At 45.2% G+C, this 22840-nt stretch overlaps 1 protein-coding gene across 1 annotated transcript in view; it reads left to right on the forward strand.

Annotated features, from left to right (window-relative positions):
• The first annotated feature begins 951 nt into the window (after positions 1 to 951).
• Positions 952 to 22840, forward strand: part of PLXND1 (plexin D1) — a 92299-nt gene continuing 70410 nt past the window's right edge. Inside the window, exons 1-8 of the mRNA XM_025204790.1 lie at positions 952 to 1006; positions 3791 to 4038; positions 10186 to 10317; positions 12871 to 12971; positions 13387 to 13516; positions 15141 to 15306; positions 18110 to 18218; positions 20914 to 21016. Coding sequence (XP_025060575.1) covers positions 952 to 1006; positions 3791 to 4038; positions 10186 to 10317; positions 12871 to 12971; positions 13387 to 13516; positions 15141 to 15306; positions 18110 to 18218; positions 20914 to 21016 — 1044 coding nt within the window. The remainder of the gene's footprint in view (positions 1007 to 3790; positions 4039 to 10185; positions 10318 to 12870; positions 12972 to 13386; positions 13517 to 15140; positions 15307 to 18109; positions 18219 to 20913; positions 21017 to 22840) is intronic.

A 22840-nucleotide genomic window follows, 5' to 3' on the forward strand; every position in this document is an offset into this window, starting at 1 on the left:
ACATACCAATCATGTGAATAGCTTCAGATGCACCAATCATGTGAATCGCTTCATAAAAGCTGCTATAGAGATGTCACCAGGGATTTTTTTAACGGTGCTAGCGCTGTGATATTTGAACTTGGTTGAATCCATTCACATTGCTAGAGGAGAAATGACAAGGGGAGTCATCGGGCAGTCAGGGTAAAAGGGACATAAACCTTGGAGGTGTGGTGGAGGAACTGACCAAGTGGTATGAGCCCAGATGGGCCTCCACATGCTGGTGCTAGGTGGGAGAGGAGACCCCCAGGGTTGATATAAAGGAGGCTGCTAGGTGACTATGGCTACTTTGTCTTGGACAAGAGGTGAGCCCAAGAGGTCATATTTTAGTTGGCCCTGAAACACATGGCGGCTGATGGTTTCCTGCCTTTTCTCCTGTCTCTTGCCTTTTCTCCTTGTGGTGTTATTCACAGCTGTACAAAGTGAGTGGAATATGTCAGCATGTCAAAATGGGAGCTTTTTATACCCTTTTTGCATTGCTGTAAGTGAAAAGATGAAGGACAGAATAAAGGAAAATCAGGCCCAGAGTTCGGCTCTAGGTTTCTGTTCCTCTAAATCTCCAGAGATTTAGGATTTGGGAGCAGGGCAGATTAAACTCCTGGATTGTGGTATGTCTCTGGCCTGGTGTCCTCCTTTGCGGTTTTAGGTTTTCTGTCCCAGAAACACTTTGAGGGTTGTTTTGAGCATAAGGTTCAACCAAAAGCTCAAAATGAAACTCTGCTGAAAAACACCAGCTGTGTTTGGAGGTGAAATCACTGACTTGACGTATTTTCTACATGGAGCTATAATTTGGGGCAATCCCTGGGCTCAGAACTCAAGAGACAGAACTCACTCGGGACTTGGGTGTTGGGCCCATGCATGCCAAAAAAACAGTACAGGGTTAACCAAGTTTTTGGTTTTGTAGCAAAAACCAAAATGTGTGCAGTCCTTTCCTTACTTCACTTTGCCCATCTCTACACTTTGGCTAAAGGTAAGGAAGGCTGCCTGCCTGAGCCAGGCTTCCCAAAACAGCGCAATGAGGTGGAATTTTTACTTCCTCCTAACCTCTACTAGGAGCCTAGTCGGCCGTGAGTATAACCTCAGTGGTGATCATTTCACCGATTATCAGCTCGGCCCTCCCACCTCAGTACCAATCCAGGCACTGGGAGGGGCTAGTGTGGCTGCTGTTCTTTCCCCTGGGCACAGTGGCGGGAAGAAGGAGCAGTGAAACGTCCTCTGGCAGTTGAAAACCCATGCCAGCATTGCCAGTACTTAGACTTGAGTCATGCTGTCCTGAGGATATCTTGGGTTTCCAGTCACAGAAATGTTTTTCCCCTTGCAATGGTGGGGAAAAGCTTGAAAGCTCTCATGCCAGAGACAAATAAAATTAGCCCCTAACATACATATCTTTTAAGGGAGTCGCATGCCTTCTGGTGACTGACTTGCATTGTTTGAGCTAGGGGCACTTAGTGCTCCAGTTCCCTGAAGACGGAGGGTCGCAGGCTCGTGCTACCTGTAATCCGCAGCGCAGAGCAGACCTGGCTGGGAGTGCAGCACAAAGCTAGTGCTGTACCAATCTCTTTTGGCTCCTTTAGGCACCTGGAGGGTGGCAGCAGAGGGGAAAGGGGCATGCCGATGTTCTCTGTGAAGAGGTGGTGGTTGCTGCTGCTCTGTTTTCCCCGAAGCCTGCCCTGCACACCCAATCCCTCACTGTGTCACTGCCCAAGCCATGCAGACCTCCACAATGCAGATGCGCTGCCAAGCTAGCTGCGAAGTCGTACTGTCCAGAGCTGTTTAGGGAGCCTGAGAGAAGCCAAGGTCTGACAGTAACTTATGACCCAGCCCTGTCCCATCGCTGTGTGTGACCCAGTCTGCTTTTGCATCAGTTATGTGCCTCTGCGGCATTGTTTGTGCTGTCACTCTCCCTGGCTGAGAAACCCTGAGTCAGGAAGCTCCATAGCAGATTCCTTTCCTCGCAGGGCTCCTTGCCATCTTGTGGTTAGGCAGCCACCCTGGCTAGGCAGTGTGTGGGGGTTGATGGGAGGTAGGCGAGTTGTGTAAGACTTGTTCTGTGTTTAAGTTACATGGATGGATTTCCTCCATACACAGTTTAAAGCAGAGCCTCCAGCCTGTGGGACTGCAGAACGGAGAGGAGTGGTAAAGACTGTTGAGGGTAACGAGCTATACAGCCGATGCACATCGTTCCCTTCAATCCAGCGATTGTCAGCTCATGTTCTCTTTTGACTCTGTGAAAGTAGGATGGTAACAGATTTCTAGCCCAGAGTTTTAGTATGCCCTGGGGCTGCTCCAGGATCCTCAGCACCCTGAAGAATTAAAATCTGTTGTCCCGCTGGTCACATCTACTTGGTTGCTCCAGTGGCCTGCTGCTTTTCATTTCCAGTAGTCCAGTCCTGCTGTCTGTGAACAGTAACTTACACCATGGATGGCTCAGCTGTGGCTATGTTTAATTCACTGATTTTTATCTGGATCTGGCTCAGTTAAGTCAGACAAAGCGTTGCTATTTGACTTTAGCAGGAGCAAGATCAGGCCCTAAATTTACAATCCTTAGAACCTCAGCAAAGGTTGTATAGGTGGGTCTTTCCCCCTCCTGACCACTTTGCACACCTGCAGGTGGGATCCTACAGGAAGATGGTATTTCAGATCTCTGTTTGAAGATTTTCATTTAGCCTTTTACGATTAGGGGATACAAAGAAAAATATTGCATTTAGGGTCCAAGCAGTTTCCAGCCCAGTGAGACACTGCTCGTTCCACAGTGTTAAACCCCCAAAACTGTACTTTATAACGGGCTGCAACTACATAAGTCGGCATGCATTAGCAAATTGTAGTGCTTACAAGCAATAAAAATGACCTGTTTGAGAGAGAGACCCTCAGCACTGAGGAAAACTCACTTGCAACACATTCAAATCTGACAAAAATCATTAAAAAGTCATTCTAAAACTGACCTGATTGGGCCCCTTGAGTTTTTCTTGATCTGGGACTTCCCTGTTCACATTTGCCTCACTAACAAGTCAGCGTGAGTTTTCTACCTGCCCAACTCCACAAACTCCACCAGGATTGTGAAAATCCAGCCAGACGTCTCCTGTTTTTTAATTGGAAATTAGCTGATAAATCTGATGATGCATGAACAGCATCCAGATCCCTCTCATTTATGTTTCACAGTGAAAACATGGACTCCACTGCTGTTACCAGCGATGCAAATTGAAATGTTACCGTTGTCTTTAGCAGGAGGAGCCCAGGGTCTGGGTTTGGTAGTAAAGTCTGCAGAAATGATCCACAGGGACAAATCCTGGGGAAGTTTTCAAAGACAGTGGAACTGGCCTTCCAGTAATGCAGAAGGCTAAACAAGGGTCTCCCCTTTTGTGTGTGTCATTGGGCCCCTCTGCTCCATTACCACAGCTGGTTGCAGAGTCTGTTAAGGTATATGGCTGTGTTGCCTGGATCTATTACTGTACACATACGCTCCCCAAATCCCTCACACTGGGGTCTGCAAGGGAGCTGCAGGCAAGCTGCTCTGTTGATACCCTGTGTCATGAGCAGAAGGATTCTGTTCCCACAGGTCATGCTAAATGAAATCCATTTGCTTGGCCTTTGTGGTCTGAATTTGTGCCCCAGAGAGCAGATCTGATAAATAAGGTGTCACTATTATAGCTATTTTCCCAATTGTAACCACTCATTTATATTTTTCTGTTTAATGTTTAGTGCTAAGGTTTCCCCATATACAGCATGGAGCCCAGGGTAGACTGTTTAACCTGAGCCAAAAAGAATATTCCCGGTGTGAACTGTTTTATTTTGCTACGACTCTTTGACACGACTGTTTCTTTGCAGCTGCAGCCAGAACAGTTAGACTGTGGAGCAGCCCACCTCCAGCACCCTCTGGCCATCCTGCAACCCTTAAAGGCAACACCAGTGTTCAAGTACCATGGCCTCACTTCAGTGGCAGTTGCCAGCGTCAATAACTACACCGTTGTGTTTCTGGGCACAGCAAATGGAGGACTCCTGAAGGTAAAAGTAGCTCGTTACTCAAGAGATAAGAATTAAGGACTTGGGGGCATAGGCACTGGCTTTTATTTTGGTTGGGAACTGGCAGGCTTAAGATGATGGACATGTGAAAAGTTTTACGCCTTTCAAGTGACATCCCTCTTCCCGAGGGGGTCCAGGGCCCTCAGGCCCCTATGTACTTGGCACCCATGCTTGGGGGAATTAAAGACTGAGGGGCTGGCACTGTAATATGGTGCCTTTTGCCTATATGGCTTGTTTCTATATGGCTGTGTCACACAGATCTATTGGATGACACTATCTGAATATTGTTGCCAGGCCCTTGTACGCAGTTGTGTTCTCTGACCTCACGAGCTTGGTAGGTCCGGCTGGCTCAGCTCTTGGACAGGAGGTTGCCAAACTGCTCCTGGAGGCAGCAGGAAGTGGTTTTAGTGGTTCAGTCCCAGTATAACGTTAAAGGGCACTGCACTGCTAGAGTTGTCATCTTTCCTATGCTGCATAAACAGAGGTCCCAAACAGATGTGGGTATTAAAGATCTTAAGAGACTTTTTATGAGAATGGAATTGTCCCTACTTGCATCCTGGTTAAAAGCCTACTCTGGTACTTTCCTTCTTGTCCCTGAAATTCCCCCTGCAGTTTCAGGTTTTGCTTCTGGATAGCAGAGCATTTGCTTCTGTCATAAACACATTTTGTAGTAGTGCTGTACACTGTTAAACAACTGCTATGTTAAATACTGCCAGGGGGTCAGACTCGATGGTCCATTGAGGTCCCATCCAACCCTAGCATCTATGAATCTATGTTCTCCTGCAGAGGTGGCTGTGAGGCTCAGGCAATGTGGCCAGGTTGCTTTGAGATCCCCGGCTGAAAGGCACTAGCATTATTTCTGTGATTATTTGAAAGCTGTTTGACAGTCTGTAAGGAATAATGGTCCATCTATGGCTCAGTTACCCACAAAAAAAGTGATGTGCACAGCTCCCTATCATAGTCAGTGCCCTTGTTGGCCTCCTCAGCAAGGAGAAAACTATATTACCCTTAGATGTGTCTCTTCCCATTTGAGGCTGAGACCCATTGGCTGGGCAGGGTGATTTACTACCCATGCTGCATCTTGCATTGTGTATAAGGAGCTCTGTATTCGGGAATTTCAGTACACCACATTTATTCTGAACTGTACTCACTGCAGTAGACATCACTTGACAAAGCTCACTCTGAGCACATGTTTTCATTTGACAAAAAAGAAGTAATTGGCTGCTGCTTTAATCTATATGTGATGATGTACATTGTCTGGTAATTGCTATCTGTTAATCGGTATTTAAGTCTACAGTATGATTGGGAGGTATTTATTAAAAGCCTGCACTTGAAATGTTATTGTACAGCATTTAATTATTAGCAGTGCCCTCTAATAAGATCTCCACTTGCTTTGATGGTACATAAAAGATCTGTGTAGACAGAAGACTCACTGAGGGGCACCTTTCCAATGCTAAACTCCACAGCAGGTGTGAATCCAAGCATATAATATACCTAATTGCTCTATTTCAAGCCATATACCCAAGGCAATGTACAGCAACGCAATAGCCTTGATCAAGAGCCAAGATGCAGGGCCAGCATTTCAGTGACCTCAGTGTTTGGGGTTTGTCAAAGGAAAGTTTAAATTCCAACCAGTCACAGCAATTTGGTATAATCCCTGCATCAGTAAGTTCATAGAGGAGAAAGAGACCCTGGAGGAGAGATGAGGCTGGAATCTGCTTTATCTCAGCCTGGAGATACTAGTACCTAATGGGGAATATTGGATCAAAATGCATGGAGGAAAGAAAACCAATCCAATTTCTCTCATTGCTTCCAAGTGCTCCTGGCAGAAAAGTGGGAAAATATCACAGAAAAACTCTGGTTTCTGCCTAGAGGGGCAGGTAATACAACAGGGCAGTAGGAAGCTGACATCATGGCCAGGTGCACAGGGCCTAGAGGGAAACACATACCACACGCAGCGCAGCTCCTGTTCACACAGTATTAACAGCTCTGCTTCCATTATCATATCAGAAAAAGGAGCCTTATCTGCTGAGTCTCCATTAGAGGGAGGCTCCTGGCTATTCTTTACTAGGATAATTTGCTCAGATAGCTCTAATCTAATTCTACAGCACAGCTGCATAACCAGAAGCCTTTTTACCTTCAGGGCTCCTTGTTATTTAGCCTGGGATACAAGATACTTTGCGAGTTATCATTCAGATTTGCTGTCCAAGAAAAGACAGCAAACGGGCAGAAGTGGTGCTTGACCGGCTCTCCTAGCAGCAATTAGGACTGCCAGTCGTATGGGGAATTAATCAAACAGTCTGCAGAAGGGCACTTCACGGGGACCATTATCTGTGCCACATTCAATAGAGTCATTAGGGGAGAAAACAAGACTAGTAAAACAGCTAAGCTTGTAGTGTAATGGAAAAGTATGACAGAGTCTAGCACCCACCACAGGAGCATTGAGTTTTATGCTGATTCATCCTGATGCCAGGCATGAAAACCCAAAAGTTAAGAGGTATTTTGGTGGAATTTTTCTGAGGGTAAGCCAGGTTAGCTCCAACTATCTCCAAGCTGGGAGTGTAAGAAATTTTTCTGACTATGTGTACTCCACCCTTTCCCCCCTAAAATGTTGCTCTATTGCTTAGCTGAGATAACAAAAAAGGCTTCAAGAATTGTTATAAATGGGAGATGAACAACACGTCTTTGAGTGTTGGTAGGACATAACACAGGTATTGAAGAATCTAGCTGAAAGACATACCCGGAACAAATAAAGCAGGAGCCACTGTGAATAGCAGAAAATCTAGTGGAAGAACACAGAAAGGCCAAAGCCAAAGGACTAGATAGTCTAGGGAATCTAATAGCTTGTGGGTTGTTAAAGAGAGGAGAAAGACTTTATAGTGGGATAAATCATCATGCATTGAATAGAGATGCGGAACAATAAAAAAATAACCCTCAAGAATAAGCTGAAGTATACTTGCAATACTGTGTAAGAGCTAACAGGGGAAAAGAAAGGGCCCCTGTCCATCATAAAAAAGTGATGTGGTCTCCCATTGATTGAAAGTGAAGATATAAAAGGAAGACGGGCAGACTGCTGCAGAACGTTGTGTGCTGGAATTAGAACGAACAACAAGGCCCAAGAGAAAGGAAGCAGCTGATTACTGGAGCCCCCACCCCTTGAAGAAGAGATGCAAGATGTGCTTTGGCAAATTAAGGATGGGAAGCCACCTGGTGTTGATTATATACCAGCAGCACTCGGGGAAGCTGGAAGATGAGAAAAGGTGGTATAGAGTTTTGATGGAGGCTGCATAGAAAGGTGTGGAGCTCTAAAGCCTGACTTTGAGATTGAAACGGCTCTGTGTTCATGCCAGTCCCTGCAAACGTTGACTTATGAAAGTGCAAGAATGATCGAACCATCACCTTATAAGCCACACAAAGAACATCTTAATGTTATTAAAAGTAAACTCTCCAAGAAAATGGAAGAGAAAGCAGCATCAGAAAGCCTGGTTTCAGAAAAGGTAGAGGAACAAAGAACCAAATCAACAGCTTACAGATATTGAACAACATCCTGAATAGAGGATCACTTTTTCGTGTCTGTTTTGTCAATTATGCAGAAGCCTTTGACTGTGTTGATCATGAAATACTGTCAGAAAGTGATGTGTGAAATGGGATTTCCTAAGTACATTGTGGAACTGATAATAACGCTGTATATTGGCCAGCCAGCACCAGTGAAAACATCAGTGGGTTTGGCAAGAAGGTTTAAGACTAGCTGTGGTGGTTGCCAAGGATGCATGCTGTCTCCTCAACTTTTCAACATGCATACTACGTCAGTAATAAGAGAAGGACCATAAGATTTTGTTGAAGAATTGAATTTGCAGGCTGTCATATAACCATCATATGGTCTGCAGATGATACTTCAGTCATTTGTGGAAATGCAGAATAACAAAGAATATTAAGCAAACTAAAAAAAAAAATCAGTCAGGAAAGGTTTAGTACTGCATGGTAGGAAGACAACGATTATAATGATTAATGAGATACATGACCCAAATAACAAAGGAATTATTGATGAAGAAGCTATTGAAAAGATGTCAAGTTTTGATTATCTGGAATCTATGGTAAATAATAAAGAAAGCAGTGATGAAAGCATCAGATAGAGGTTGACTGTTTGCAGAACAAGAACCCAATTTGGGAAGATCATAATGTCTCCATAAACTTTAACTTATGATTTTTGAGATTGGCAATGTTTTTGCTTGCAGCTCATGCTGCTGAGTACTGGAAACTAAAGAGAAAAGATTCATTCCTTCGCGCTTTGGTTCTTCTGAAGACTGTTACAGGTCTTTTTATAAGAGAGAGAGACAAAGAACAAATGTGTAGGTACTTCAGAAAATTCGATGATTTCTTATTGTACAAAGCCACAATCTATAGACGTAGAGCAAGTAACGAGTGCTTGGAGAAAGTTATACTCTATTATGATGCAATAGATTTAAATGGAGAGTCAGAAGATCCCGTGACTACTGCATCGATGACATCCAGAGCTCTGTGGAAAAGGTGCAGTTCAGAAAGTGCAATACTGTGCTGAATGGCGTCCTACCCATTGGTTTGGTAGGCCTATTCAAACTCATATACACAGTAACATCATGCACCTGCAGTGGTGCAAATGTTACACTGCGTAGATTAGTGGCCACCTGTGTGTTATCCAGCTCTGCTCTGAGTCTTCTACCTTGGCAACAGTGTTGACAGCTCTGATGCCTTGTCTGAACTGGGAGTCCAATTGCTGGCTGGGCTCAGCCATTGTGGAGCAATCATAGAAATGTTGTGAGGGCAAAAAATCTACTGCAGACAAGGGCAGTGAGGCACAGGAACCTAGGAATGGAGGCCCCTGCAGGGTAAAACCCCTTAGGAACAGCTAAAGCTGGGAAAGAAAACTTTGCTAGAAGAAGAAAATGCTGTTTTTATAGCTAAAGCACTGAGCTAAGAGTCAGGAGATCATTCCCAGACTTCTTGAGTGACCTCTGGCAAGTCCATTAGTCCCTCATAAAATGACAGTAGCAGCATTTCCCTTGTCCTACACTTTGTTTTAACTTATTCCGGTAATAAGTTGTCACGTAAATATGTACATGACCTAGCACAAAGGGATGTTGGTGTCAAGTGGACCTCTGGCTGCTGCTGGAACACAAATAATATGAATTAATAACGCTCATGTTTGGTTTCATTGTTTTGAGTTTTCAATGAAGCCAGACCCCAGGAAGGGAGCATACTTAGTCCTCATTGTGAGCACACTTACTTTGCAAGGAGTAAAGCAGGAACTCCCCTGCCTCCTGTGTGATTGTGGACCAACAATAGCCATCCCATGAAGCTGCATAGCCCCTCTGTTATTTCCTCTCCACGACTCCTCGTTTAACCTGCTGGGACGAGAAAGATTGTCTGATGCACATCTGTCTCTTCCATCATTCCCCACAGTTTAGCTGGGGTTCGTGAGACAGAGTACACTCCAGTTCACTTTCCCATAGCTGTCATGGTTCACTTGAGCTAAGATTCTTTCGGTCGGGAATGTGTGCACACATGACTCACACGGGGAGCAGAAGATCCCCTTTTATGCAGACACTTCACTGACCTTCTCTGTTTGGATAAAGATTTGCAAGTAAAATACTTTTTAATAATAATAATAATAATAATAATAATAATAAAAATGTCCCTGTATCTATGATGAGGGGCTAGTTTTGGTTTCACTGGCACTGGGGTTCTTCAGGGGTAATTTTGCTGTAGTGAGGGATCTCCCAGTCTGAGATCAGAATCAAGGGCTGCAGGTCATTATAGTGGCAGGATCTTCTTCCTTCCACTGAAGAAAGTTTACTAAACAGTAACCTTGGTTGTGAGGCATTAGCTGGAGATCAGGAAGTCCTTACAGGAGATGGGATTTGCTCACCCCTGGCAGTACTTCTCTTCCCCTCCTGTATGTTCTGTGTGCTAGGGAGTTGCTTCCCTCCACCCTGGAGATCCCTGTATTCCAGGGAAGCTGTGTGTGTGCAGTTTACAAGCACTTTGGGATTAAAGATGCTGTGGAAATGTAAAGCCTTGCTAGTTCCCATTTCACCCTCATCTCCCCTCTAACGCTGGAAAATGATCGCAATGAATCATGTCTTGTTTTAGATCAACCTGAATGAAGCCATGAAGGTTGTGAGCAGGAAGTCAATTTCAGTGGCCTATGGGGAGCCTGTCCATCCCATCATGCAGTTCGATCCTTCCGATTCCAGCTACCTCTATCTCATGACATCCTATCAGGTAAGACTCATATTTTCCAGGTAAATTAGGCATTTGGCAATGTCTGTTTGACTTTACAGCCAGCATTAGCTGATGTTCTCTTAGCATCGGCGATGGGCGAGCTTGGAAAACATTTAACCCAGCAGCTTCCGGATTAGGGATCAGGACCCCAGTTGGGGCAGCTGATGAGCCCCCAGGGAACCTAATTCCTCTAAGTCTGCAGTTTCCCTGCATGTGCAGGCACAAAGATACTGTGCCTTAAGTGTTTTGTGGTAACTGTCCCTGTGCATTATCCTGTAGTAAGTTAAAACTAAATTAGGTGATTTAGGTGTGTGTCATTTAGGAGTAAGCTGCCCCAGTTTGGCTATCCCTCTGGGCACAGCAATAGTAATGCAGAACAGCGGAGGGATAGTAAAGTTTCCTGTTAACTATGGGAAAACAAACGCATGCTACTTTATGGATATGGTCTGTATGTGAGGTCCTGACTGGAAGAATTTCGGCTGGCTTAGAAATTTGGTACAGATCAGGAATCCCTTCAAAGTATGATGCAAACCTTTCCAAAATTACCTCTGCCTTCAGGTTTGCATGTATGGGCTAGAAGTAACACAGGAGAAGACTTCTTTGTGAGATTTGTGGTGCCGTTCCCTGTTGGCCAGGCTAGAAATAATCTGAGCACAGTCTAATGATCTTGTACTCGTGTTTCAATCTGGACAGAACTTGGAAATACAGAAACTGAACAAAACCTGGGAATTCTGAACAAACCCTGAAAATTTATTGAGAAGTCTGAGCTTCAAAGTGCAGATCCAAGGACTATAAAATTTGGGAAATGTTCCGTTCTCCAGGTTTTGTTTCAGCTTGTTATGGAGACCAGATCCAAGAGCAAAATTTAGTTGTGGGTCTGAACTTTCTCAGGTTTCAGGGGGGTTGAGTTATGATTCATGCCAGCCCCATTTCGAATAAAAATGAATAAAAGTTCACCAAACTCTTGAACCCGAATAATTCACTGGAGTTTGGGGCAAGGGTTTGTGTTTCCTGTTACAAATTTATTCACCCCTTCCTGTACAGGTAAAGATATAATATGCTGGGGAACATACTTTAAGCAATCACCTGTGAGACAGGCAGAACTAAGTAGATACTGATCTTTGACAGAAAGTGAACAAACCTTGATTAGAAACTTTAAGGATGCTTGTAACAGGTCACTTGGAGTAAAGTGTTTCCTCGGGGTTGAGAGGAGCCGATTCTGAGAGCAGGTTTCACAGGACTGACCATGCTACACGCTGAGCTGGAGGAGGAAAGCTATTTCTTTGAAGAATAGTAAATAATTCCCAGCAGCTACAAGCACGAGGTCTGCGTTTGCCATCAGTCATGTGACTGGCTGAGGGGGAACGGAGTTCAGTGCTTGCTGCCATCCTGCCCCAAATCACATTTTTATCTGATGAAACAGATGCACAACCACTACTTTTATACCTCAGAGTGATATTTTCCTGCCCTAATTCCCAGGAGATTGGTCATTATCATTTGACACAACTTTCCCAGAGTTCCTATTTAGCTAAGACCTCAGACCCTTCCCACATTTCATAAGCACTTCCCAGCACACGTAGATGCATGCTGTGGGCCTTTATCCTGGGCCAGCTAAAACCCCCAGGGCAGGACCTCAGATTGTCTAGCTTGAGCCTTTCCTTTCCGTTAGGCCAGGTCCGTTTGCTTTTCCAGCAGAATTTACATGTTGAGAAACTTAGTGTGTGTGTGTGGAGGAGGCTGCATACCACATATGTGAGGGCAGGAAACCACAGAGGATAATGAGAGGAGGTGCTGGCCTGAGTGACCACTTGTGTTGGGTGCTCAGTGATTTCTGAGTCTGAGCGCTCTCAGCACCTTGCCATGTCAGCCCCTAAATTAACACATTACACACATCCTTCCCTACCCGAGGGGTTTGAATCCAGGAGAGAAAGCAGATAGGCAAATTCATTCCTCTGCTCTGAGACAGAGCAAATGGCTCTTCCAGAACAAGTCAGCAGAGGTTCCTCTAACAGTTTTGCACATACAGAGATTGTATGGCCTGACAAACGGATCTTTTGCATTCCCAGGAAAATTCTGGTCACTTTGTAAATATGCAAACATTGCTCAGTGCTGTCTAGGAAGGGCTCTACAAGTATGAAAACTGAGCTTTTCACATTGGTAACCAAGAGATATAAGATGAAATAACAGTAAAAAATGTCTCCTCTAAACCATCAAACCACAATTGCTGTAATGTCCCGTCTTGCTGTTGTCCCCAAAAATGAGATCACAAGGGACAAAGGTCTTTCTAGACAGAGCTCCTGTTATTCACAGCACCGTGGAACAAAGTAGTGCAAGAGTTTGCCCATGACCCCAGCAGAGCAGAATTGCTCCCTGTTGCATATTTCTCAGTGCTTTGCCTAGTTGAATTTAAAAGACTGCTTCTGCCATTTGTGCTGCTCATTACTGTTCGCAAGGGGTTTCCTTGCCCTTACCAAGAGGTGAGTGCACCCCCAAAATTTTAACTGTTTGATGACATCTTAAAGTATTTGGAAATAATAAAGGTCTGTTGCACAGATGACCCGGGTGAAGGTGGCTGTCTGTAACCAATATGTAACTTGCACGGAGTGCCTGGCTGCGGCTGATGCGTATTGTGGATGGTGCACAATGGAGACCAGGTAGGACTTGTGTCTTCTGTTGGTACATACCTAGGAGACTTGCTCAAACAAAGCCAGTCAAATATTGCTCAGCTGCAAAGGCATGGGAGGGTTGTAACATTTGCCCCATCTTTCTTAGTTTGTCAAAACATGCACCCACAGCTATTATTCTCTCTTGCTCCAGATTCAGTCAGTGCACTCTAATCTTTTCCCAGCTGATGTGCATAGTTCCTATTGATGCTAACAGGAGTGCTCTTTTCATATCATGGGGATCATATCCACTAAATAGAGCCAGACATATAGAGCTCAAATCTAGGGGTTAGAGAACTGGGAAGAGGACTCGAGATTACCTTAGGATCTTGTTTATCATTATCACAGCAGTTTTTTAACTGTTCTGACGATGTGCTACCATGCATTGCGTCTGTCTGTATTTCAGGTGCTCCCTGCAGCACGAATGTATGAATTCTGCTGAGTCAAATTTCTGGACGACTGCAAGTGAGGGTGTGGAGCGCTGTCCCTCTATGACCATCCTGCCATCTGAAATTAATATTGATGACACAAACTCGGTATGTCTAATGTAGACACTAATTAATAACATGCTGTAGGTCCTGGCACATAGTCTGTGCTCAGTCCTCACAAATATGCTCACAAATACTCAGTTTAGAACAGGAGCTCTAGGCATGTTGGAAGCTGCACAACCATTTTGCCAGGCTGGTCCCATCTGATGTTCTTGTTGGTGCCAGTGACTTCCCACTGCTTTGCTTCTAGCTGTGAGACTGGTCGGTTGAGGATCCTGGGCATTATTTACACTGCAGGGCTGAGGCAAAGTTTTTAACAGTTCCTAAATTCTGTTTTCAAAAGTGATTTATGCCCACAGGCACACATTCAGGAGGACTGTTAAATCATAAAGCCCTTCTGAAGATAGGATTTAGACTCTCAAGTCACTTCAGGTATTTAAAGCACATCAGCAGAGTGCTCAGTTGTACTGCTGAGGAAATAAACCTTGCCCACAAACTCTTTCTCTGCACTGGACAGGAGGGGTGAGAATGTCATGGAAGCACCATTAGCATCCAGCCCAAAGCTTGGGTGTCCAGCATGCTCAGAGCAGCAACTTAAGGCACTTCCAGGGTGTCCTCACTGGCTCTGTCCTTTGTTTAAAATTTTTTTATAAAACTGTATCTCTTTCCCCCAAAAAACTATTTTTTCAGTGAATTAAAAGCTCAAGCACAATTTCTGGTTTTGCATCTCCATGCCTGGGCACAACGGGGTTGAAGGGTGGCTGTCTGCATCTCATTTTCATCACAGTATTGGATCTTCAGCACACTTCTGTCTAGTGATGTTTAGAGACAGTGCAGTGCTTCAGAGATTGCATCTGTCACTGAGCTTCCCCACAGCTCAGGGGAAGTGTTCAGAGAATGGTTTGAGCTTGGCCATATCCACAAAAACCACAGGAGACTCATTGGTATCAAAAAGGAAAAACCTTTTACAGAGCCAGATTGTCTGCTGCAGTGGAGTTCTGTTTGTGAAGAAGCTAGTCCTTGTTTTAAGATCAGGTACAAGAGGAAAGTGCCTCTCGTGAAGCCTTCCGTTCCTTGAGCTGCTCGTGCATCAACATTCAAAATAGAAAATGAACCAAGAAAAATATGCTTGGATTGCCCTGTGGAAAAGCAGCAGCCCTCCAGCCAGAATGGCATAGCTAGCACAGCTGCCCTGCCTGCTTCCCTTACCTTCCTTGAGAAACTCATCTCTCATGTGTGGTGGGGAGACCACGAACTATGTGGTCTCCTCAGTGGGAGTAGATGGGTGTGCTTGGCATGTGCCTATTATACAGGTTGGTACCAACCTGAAAGTCCAGATGTGATGGCAGAGCAGGTAATATACTAGATGGGGAGCAGTTCAGAGTGATATAGCGACATGCCCGCTTAGCTGTGTTTGTGTTTGAGCAACCATATGGATAAATAAAGCCTATGGTTCATTTCTAATGTCAGACTATAATTATACCCTATATATTTGCTATGGAAAGAACAGGAAACTATAGTGGCAAAGTTTGTATTACTATGGCAATTTCTCATGTGCAGTAGATTTTTTTTTTTTTTGCTGAGCTGGTTAGTTTTTAAGGAGCTTAAATAACCTCATCAAAGTCTTGTAGTCATTTCTATAGCATTAATTGAACTTTTCATCCAAATTTAGGGCACGATAATCCAACTAAATGGAAGTATCCCAATGCTGAACGGAACAGAGATGTTTTGTGATTATGGAAATAGTATCTACACAGTAGCCAGAGCTGCCTCAAATGATATAATTTATTGTGATCTTTTTCCAAGAGAGAAATATCCAGCATTCCCACCCAATCAAGGTATGTAACAAAGCACTAACTTTTAGCAGATGCCAAACGCTCTTTTATGGAAGTAATTTTTAAATTTGTTTTATTGGTACAGCAGCTAAGAGGTCATTTTTTTTGCAAATAATGCTATTTATAGAAAACCTTAAAAAGAAGAGCTAAGCAGTTTCTACAGTGTATAAAATGTCACACTGTAATCACTGCTGAATGTTCATGAAATCTTTCCACCATCCTAACACGAGTTAATAGTGTTTTCAAAAACATCTTTTTAACTGATGAAATGTAAAAGCCAATTCAGGTAGTTATTAAGAGTTGCCAAGTGCTGCTTGTATAAAATACTCTCTTTTTTTTTTAGTTTTCTATTAAAAGGTTCATAAATCTACAGGCCTGAGTCCACAAAAAAAACCCCCAAACCATTCCTTATGTTTTCAGTTGTAATCATTGTGGTGGGCCAGTGGGAGGGGGGGAGCTCCTGCGTTGAGCCACCCACCTCACTGTGCCTGACCACCTTCCAGGCTCTGAGTGCTTCCCTGGGGGCGCTTCATTCCTGGCTGACCCCCTTCCTGGAGCACACCCGGTAGCCTGGGGGGTAACACTGCCACCACCCAGGGATGAGCTTGTTTCTGTCTCTGCGCACCCTAGGAAACACAGGCCTAGTAGCCCTCGAGGGTACTTGACTCACTTCAAGCACTTGGGGGTGCTTCCCCCAGTTGGAAGCACAAGTAGTGGTCTCCCTTAGTCAGCTGAACCAAGGGGATCCCAAGGTATAATCTAGACCCGCTCCCAATAAGTCTCCCACACTAGGTACAAAGGAGAACTTTGTTGGTTACAAAGGGTAGGGTTGGAATAGGGTACAGGGTAGAGCAATATCAGAGAAATCCCATAGAGCAAACTGGCATGGCTGGGTAGCCTTTGATCACGCATCTGAGTTACTGCAAGCTATATATCTAGTTAGATCTCATGTAGCTTACTCACAAGTATCATCCAGAGGCAGGTGGAGATTCCCTCTGGAGGCAGGCAGCTCCTTGATCATGAGTTCTGAGGGAGAGAGCAAGTTTCAGATGGTCCAGCTCTTCTCTCTCTCTCTCTCTCTCTCTCTCTCTCTCTCTCTCTCTCTCTCTGTCTCCCTCTTCTCCTCTCTCTCTCTCTCTCTCTCTCTCTCTCTCTCTCTAGTTGCTGGGCAGACTGGCAGGGCCTAGCTCCCCAGGAAGCCCAAGCCCCTCACCCAAGTATGTGATGCCAGTTCCGTAGGCAGAGGGAGCAGGTTTCCCCCCTCCCTCCGGAATATATCCAGCTCAGGTTACCTAAAGAGATAGGGTAAGGTGTGTATCCTCTGCTGGGCCCATCCTCACCAAATTGTCACAGAGCAGAGTTTTTGGAGAGAAACAGAGATGGCCTTCTGCCACAATCATTACTATTTGACATCCTTCCTACATGCATATTACACTGCTGAAGCAAAGCTGAAGTGTGATCGGAGACAACTCAGGAACTCCAATCCCATTTTCACACTAATCCTTCCAGTAGACTAAAACTAAAATCTTCAGGCATGGCCTCTTGTTCTGCATGCCTCCAAAATTGGGTGCCCAGCTGGAGACCGCTGGAGCCTGACTTCCAAGACACTGAACATCTACAGTCCCACTGGAAGCTAGTGAGAATTCTTGATGCCCATTTGCCTTTGCAAATCTGGCCTGATCAGTACCGTAGCAAGGCAGGGGTGAGCGGGGCGACTGCCCTGGGCGCTGAAGCAAAGGGGCGCCAAGAGGCACTGCTCAGCTGGGGCAGGGAGTGAGATGGAGCAGCAAGCAGCTTGTTTGGGGGGGGGGGTCCCACCTCTATGTGCACCCCTGGGTAAGCATGGGGGGGTGCCCTCCAGATCTGTGTGGAGGGCGAGAGCTGGCTGCTGCTGCAGGCTTTCCCTGGGCACCAAACTTCCTTGCTCCAGCACTGGGCCTGAGGCATCTGATGCTGACTACCCAAAACTGAGGCATCCAAAGTTTGTAACTGCTTTTGAAAAGTAGGGCCATCATTTTCAGAAGCACTCAGTATTGGCCTGCTTGCTCCAATGAACTCACCAGAGCTTTTATTGATGACTTCAATAGGAACAACAGAAAAACTTGACCCATAGCAGGGCAGGTTTAAGAAAAGACATTGCTTTTCTCTCTGGCTGTAGGAAGCTTACAAGTTAATTATTGCTTTGTATTTTTGTTTATAGCAATGTCCAAACTAATTTCTGGAATCCAATCTATTGATTTATTACGCATCTCCAGGAATAAGAATTGACTCTCTACCCAGGTGCATTTATCGTTAGATTGCAAGAAAATTAAGCAATTAAGTAAAACGGCAAGAGGAATGTAGTGTACAAATGTTACTAGTCAAAAAAGGGGATCTTTTATTATTTCCTACCAATTTGTCGTTGCTGAGAAAATGAGTTGGGGTTTAAAAGACGTTAACTGAAATGTTTTAATTAACGTATTTTTAAATACCGTTTAGCACCTAGTGTAGACAAAGCCGCTAATTAACTTTGCTAATTAACACTTGCACAGTGCTTTGGAATGTTTTGATAAAGTTTTGAAGCTTTCTTCTTACTGTGGATGGCTGTGTTGTAAGGCCTTGATTTGAGAGCACAGGGTTTAAAGTCACATGGCAAAGGGTGATGAAGGTTATGTTCAAACTCTGTGAGGCAGCCCAGAGGAAACTCCAGAGAAAGCAACCACCGATGCGGACGCTTGTTTTCTCAGAAGCTCGTTGTGTCCTCTAAGCCTGAGTGCTGAAGAGAACCTCACTTGCAGTCCAATATTTTTTGGCTTGCCTGTTTCAGACCACGTGATCATTGAAACTGCACTCCGAGTCAACGGGAAAAATATCGTCTGGACCAATTTCACCATCTATGATTGCAAAAGAACTGGCAACATTTACCCCAAGACAGCGTAAGTGATGATCTCCATGTACATGAATTAAAGCAGCAGGAGGGAGGAGCTGGAGGTGGGAAACCAGGCAGGGCGTTGACAAGCAGTAGGTTGCTCTGCATTGCCTCGGGTTTGAGCACTGACTGCAGTGGAGCTCAACTTCCCTTGCCTTGTGAGCCCAATAAGTCACATGGGACTGGTCCATGGGCCAAATTCCTCACCGGGTCAATGCACAGGTGTGATCCAGTGCAAACCCTATGCACCAGCCCAACCCTACACAGTCTAGCACACAAGGTCATGTCATCCAGCCCACAGGTCTCCCCAGGGGTCCTCATATTCGGCAGCAGGGGAACTGTAGCAGCATTAATTGCTCCCCAGGCCATTAATGCTGCCACTATTTCCCCCACCACCAAATTTCCAGACCCATGCGGAGCCCCATAAACCTGATGGCATAGCTCTGTGTGCTGGATCCGGCCTGCAGGCCAGAGGTTGAACACCACTGCACCAGGGGAACCGAGTAAATTGAACAGTTCAGAGAAGCGTGTGCGCCTAGTCCGAGAGCCCTTGCTGCGTGGGGTTAATTGAGTGAGAGCAGTCTCCCTGCCAGCAGGACCGTTTGAATCCTGGGCAGGATTTGGCAGGATAGAGACTGTGGCTTGCCAGGGATTTACAAAGAAAGGGTCCTAGCAGCTTCTCAAGCCATCTGGACATTTCGATATAGCTTGGCTTCTTCTTGTTATTTTTTTAAAACACGAATAATATTTTTATTTGAAAGATTTTTTAAATTAACTCTTAGATTGCTGGCTGATATCCAAGTCTTTAGCGCTCGTTGTCTAATCTGCGTGTGCACCTAATATATGGGAAGGGTGCACACAGAGGGATCTGGGGTAAATTAATTTAATCTTATCTAAATGAATCTCTGGAGTTTATAGAAACTTTTGCACCATAATAGAATCAGACCTTGGAAGTGTCCTCTCCCTTGGGGCCTGGGCAGTATCTTAGTGTTTTGTGGAGGTGTCTAGAGGATGCCTTATTGAGGAGAGGAAGGGTTTCTGGCTGTGAGGAGAAAATACAAGAGCTGAACTCATGCCTTCAGATTGCCAATGCCAGTGGATTGTCATCCGCTCTCCCCCGCATTTCCCCATAGAAAGCTCATCATCTCATGGTTGCCTCTGACACATTCCTCTGCCAGTTCCTGACCTCAAGCTGGAAACCACCCTGGTATGAGGAGGAGTCACAGCAGGAAGCAGGGTCTAGGGTACAAACAAACGGGCTTGAAGCCCAGAGCCATTTTCTGCAGTGATTTAAGCCAGCAGCACGTGGCTATTTGGCTGCTGGATGCAGGGGACCTTTTAGTGGGAGTGTCAAGAAAGGGTTGAGAAGATGGATGAGGCCTCACTGGGGAGAGCAAAGAGAGTCAGAGCAGGGAGTCAGGCAGTTTTAGGACCAGCAGTGTCTTTGTCCTTGGCTCCCATCCCTCTTCTTCTAGCCTTCAGGGGTGGATAAGTTTGTCCTCTAGCTTTTGAGAGTTAAACATAGACACAGTTGGACAACAAACAATCCATACATTTGACATGATTGAGTCATATCTTCTACATTTCTAGAGCTGCATGGGAACAGCCACATAGTTGTCAATTTATTGGGGCTACCCCCTGGATTTGAGCCTTGGAATTTGACGTGAATTTTCAAAGGTAGAGCAACATAGCCTAGTTAGTGTGGGCACCTATACACGTGCTCCGGGGTAGGTGTTGGGGGGCATTTTAATTAGAGCAGCTCTTGAGAGCCCACAGCGTCTTGTGTATTCAGCATCCCCCATTTCAAAATGGCAGCAGGGACGCATTAACTAAAGCTCGTTCGACAAGCTTGAGTTAAAACGCCCCAGCCACCATTTTGAATCACGGGGATGCTGAATACATGAGATGCTGCAGCACACCAGAGCGTTCTGGTTAGAACAGTCCAGCAGACTCGATTAATTGAGTCTACTCTGACGAGTTTGAATCAGAACGTATTGACGCATGTGCAGAAGGGCCCTGTGACATCAATGCCTACTCTATACAAAGTCATTGCAAGAGGCAAATAAACTAACGCACTGACTTTGCCTGACTTAATGGAAAAATTCAGCGTAAAAAACATGGTTAAAACAGGGAAAGAATCAAAGATCATCTGCTGTCAAGAGAGCTCTCTGTAGCCTAGAGCTTTTGGGTGTGGGATGGCCTCTTTTAATGGCATTGCCATCTCTATTTGTTTGTAAAGAAATCTTTCCCCACCTTGAGGCAGGCTCAGAGGAATAGATTGCTAGGAACCAGGCCCAAACCCCCGCCCCTGGGACTTGGGGACTCGAGCACTAGCTTAGCCCTCTACCACGCCACAGCTGTTCATGGAAAGCAGTGGCAAGGAAGGCGACCAGCAGTAGAAGGCCTTCCTCCCCTTTCTTGACACTCTTCCATCATGAGCTATGGCCTGGTGAAGGGCTGAGCTGGTGCTTGGTCCCTGGTTCCTAGTGCTGGGGTTTGAGCCTCAGCAGGACCTTCTGTGGCTCTGTAGTCCTCATAGATAAAGGACAGTGCTGATTTTCAGTGAATGGATTTGTCCTACAGACCATAAAAAACACAACATAGTGTTGACAAGTGCATGTGAAGCTATAACCTGACACTGACACCTAAGGACCAAAATCTGCACAGTCTTTAAAAGGTAAAGATGATCTTGTGTATTCCAGGTGTACCAACTGTCTCTCGACTAAATGGAAGTGCCACTGGTGCTCCAGGAGATACACCTGCGTTTCCAATTCCTCCGAGTGTGAGGATGCTCTACATGTAAAGGTAAGGAACATCACATTTCGCTGTTGGAAATGATCTTGTCTCTTTGCTGCATCATATCTATGCTTTTTTTCCTCTTTTCCTGGGGGAAAGACAGCTGGGAGTGGTTGCTGTTGGCTTTAGAACTCAGTTTAGGAAATGGAGAGGATTACGGGTCTCTGTTACTGACTGGCTGCTTGGCCTTCATTATGCTGCTAAGTCTCTTCATCGTGGTTTGCCTCAGATTCCCAAGTGTAAAATGAAAGTAATAATACTTATCCCCTCTGTGTCATGCATGGTGATTTGTAGATGGGAAGCTGTCAGTGCACAGCAGCAGTGGCGTTCTGTATGCTGCCATGCTCTTGGGTTCTATCTCTGTGGAGCACTGTCTGGATGGATTAGGACGGGGTGGGCAACCCGTGGCCTGTGGGATGGATTTAGCCCACCAAGCAATTGGATCTGGCCCATGAAACCAGGACATTGGTAACTGGTTGGTGCTGGCCAGGGGGAGCAGTGGTGGTGATCAGGTTGGAAGTGGCAGCTCACTTTCAGATGCTACATCATAGAAGTGGCCCACCGTTCCTAGAAGGTTGCCGACCCCTGCTTTAGGATGTGGGATATACAACCTCTGGTGTCAAAATCACCTGTCTGAACCTGTCTTCATTTAGTAGCAATAGATTTAGCACTTTTGTAGCCCCTACCCTTGGGCAAATAAGTATTCTCTACAGATGGGAAAACTGAGGTGAAGTAACTTGTCCAAGGGCACATAGAGAGTTGGTAGCAGAGTCGGGGTAGAGCCCAGTAGGTCCTAGTTGCTGTGTTAGGTCACACTGTCATGTCAGGTAGTGACTAGAAGTGTTTATGCTAGGTTGGCAGTTCACTGAGCTGTGCAAAGTGGTGTTGTGGTCTCAGATTCCCCCTCCCAGGCACATGTCAGCATTACAAAACCTCATGGCACCCACACCCCAGTTGACACCTTTTGTTAGCAGCTGCAGCTGGAGGGGTAAGACTTGATGCTGGAATGGAGGCTAGTCTGCCCTCTTCTTCCTAGAACGGCTTAGGAAGGAGGGATAGGAGTGTGATAAAGGCAGGCAAGCATACACTGTGTTACACTCATAGCTAGAGAGTTCATTTTCCTGCGCTTTCAGTCCAGCACCTTTCCTCAACTTATCTCTGGGTCTCTAAGGAGTGTGTGAATGTGTGGTTCATAACAAGGTAAATAGTCATTCATGTGGAGAGTATTTCCAGGGAATGTATTAAGCTTTCCTGGTCATTTTAGCAGGCTTTGTCTCTTGGCTCTGTATTACCATTCAGAATTGGAGCGATGCTTTTATTTCCAGGTATCCTGGGATGCCTGGGCTTAAGCAATAAAATAAATGTAGCGCTGCTTTACAATTCATTTAGCTTTTACTAGGCTGTTGTGGTACATTAATAAAATGGCAGCTAACTTGCTAGAGCAACATTGGCAAGTGCTGGTCTACAGAAGAAAAAGACCATTTTTCAGATCACAGACAGCCGGCATGCTCCTGCTTCTGAAATGTAAATTGAAGTTAATTTAAATAAAATTGGCCTTTCAGCAATCAGTCTACCGTACACCAAAGCCAAGCTTTCACATTTTAAATTGAATATTTCTTTGGCACTGGTGTTGGGAGCCTCTTTCAAGTGTATTCAGATTCCCTTTGCTTGTTACCTTTATGCACTCTTGCTTCTCTGTCGGATTTTCCATTCTCACCTTCCAGACTTGACCTCAGAGATCTGATTGCTGTGCATCTGCATCCCTTTGTATCCTAACTCTCTGTATGGAAGTTGGTGGAACACTGAGAATTCATTAAGCAAGTGAGGCAGATA

Source organism: Alligator sinensis, unplaced genomic scaffold, assembly GCF_000455745.1.
Source record: "Alligator sinensis unplaced genomic scaffold, ASM45574v1 scaffold451_1, whole genome shotgun sequence".
NCBI lineage: Eukaryota > Metazoa > Chordata > Crocodylia > Alligatoridae > Alligator > Alligator sinensis.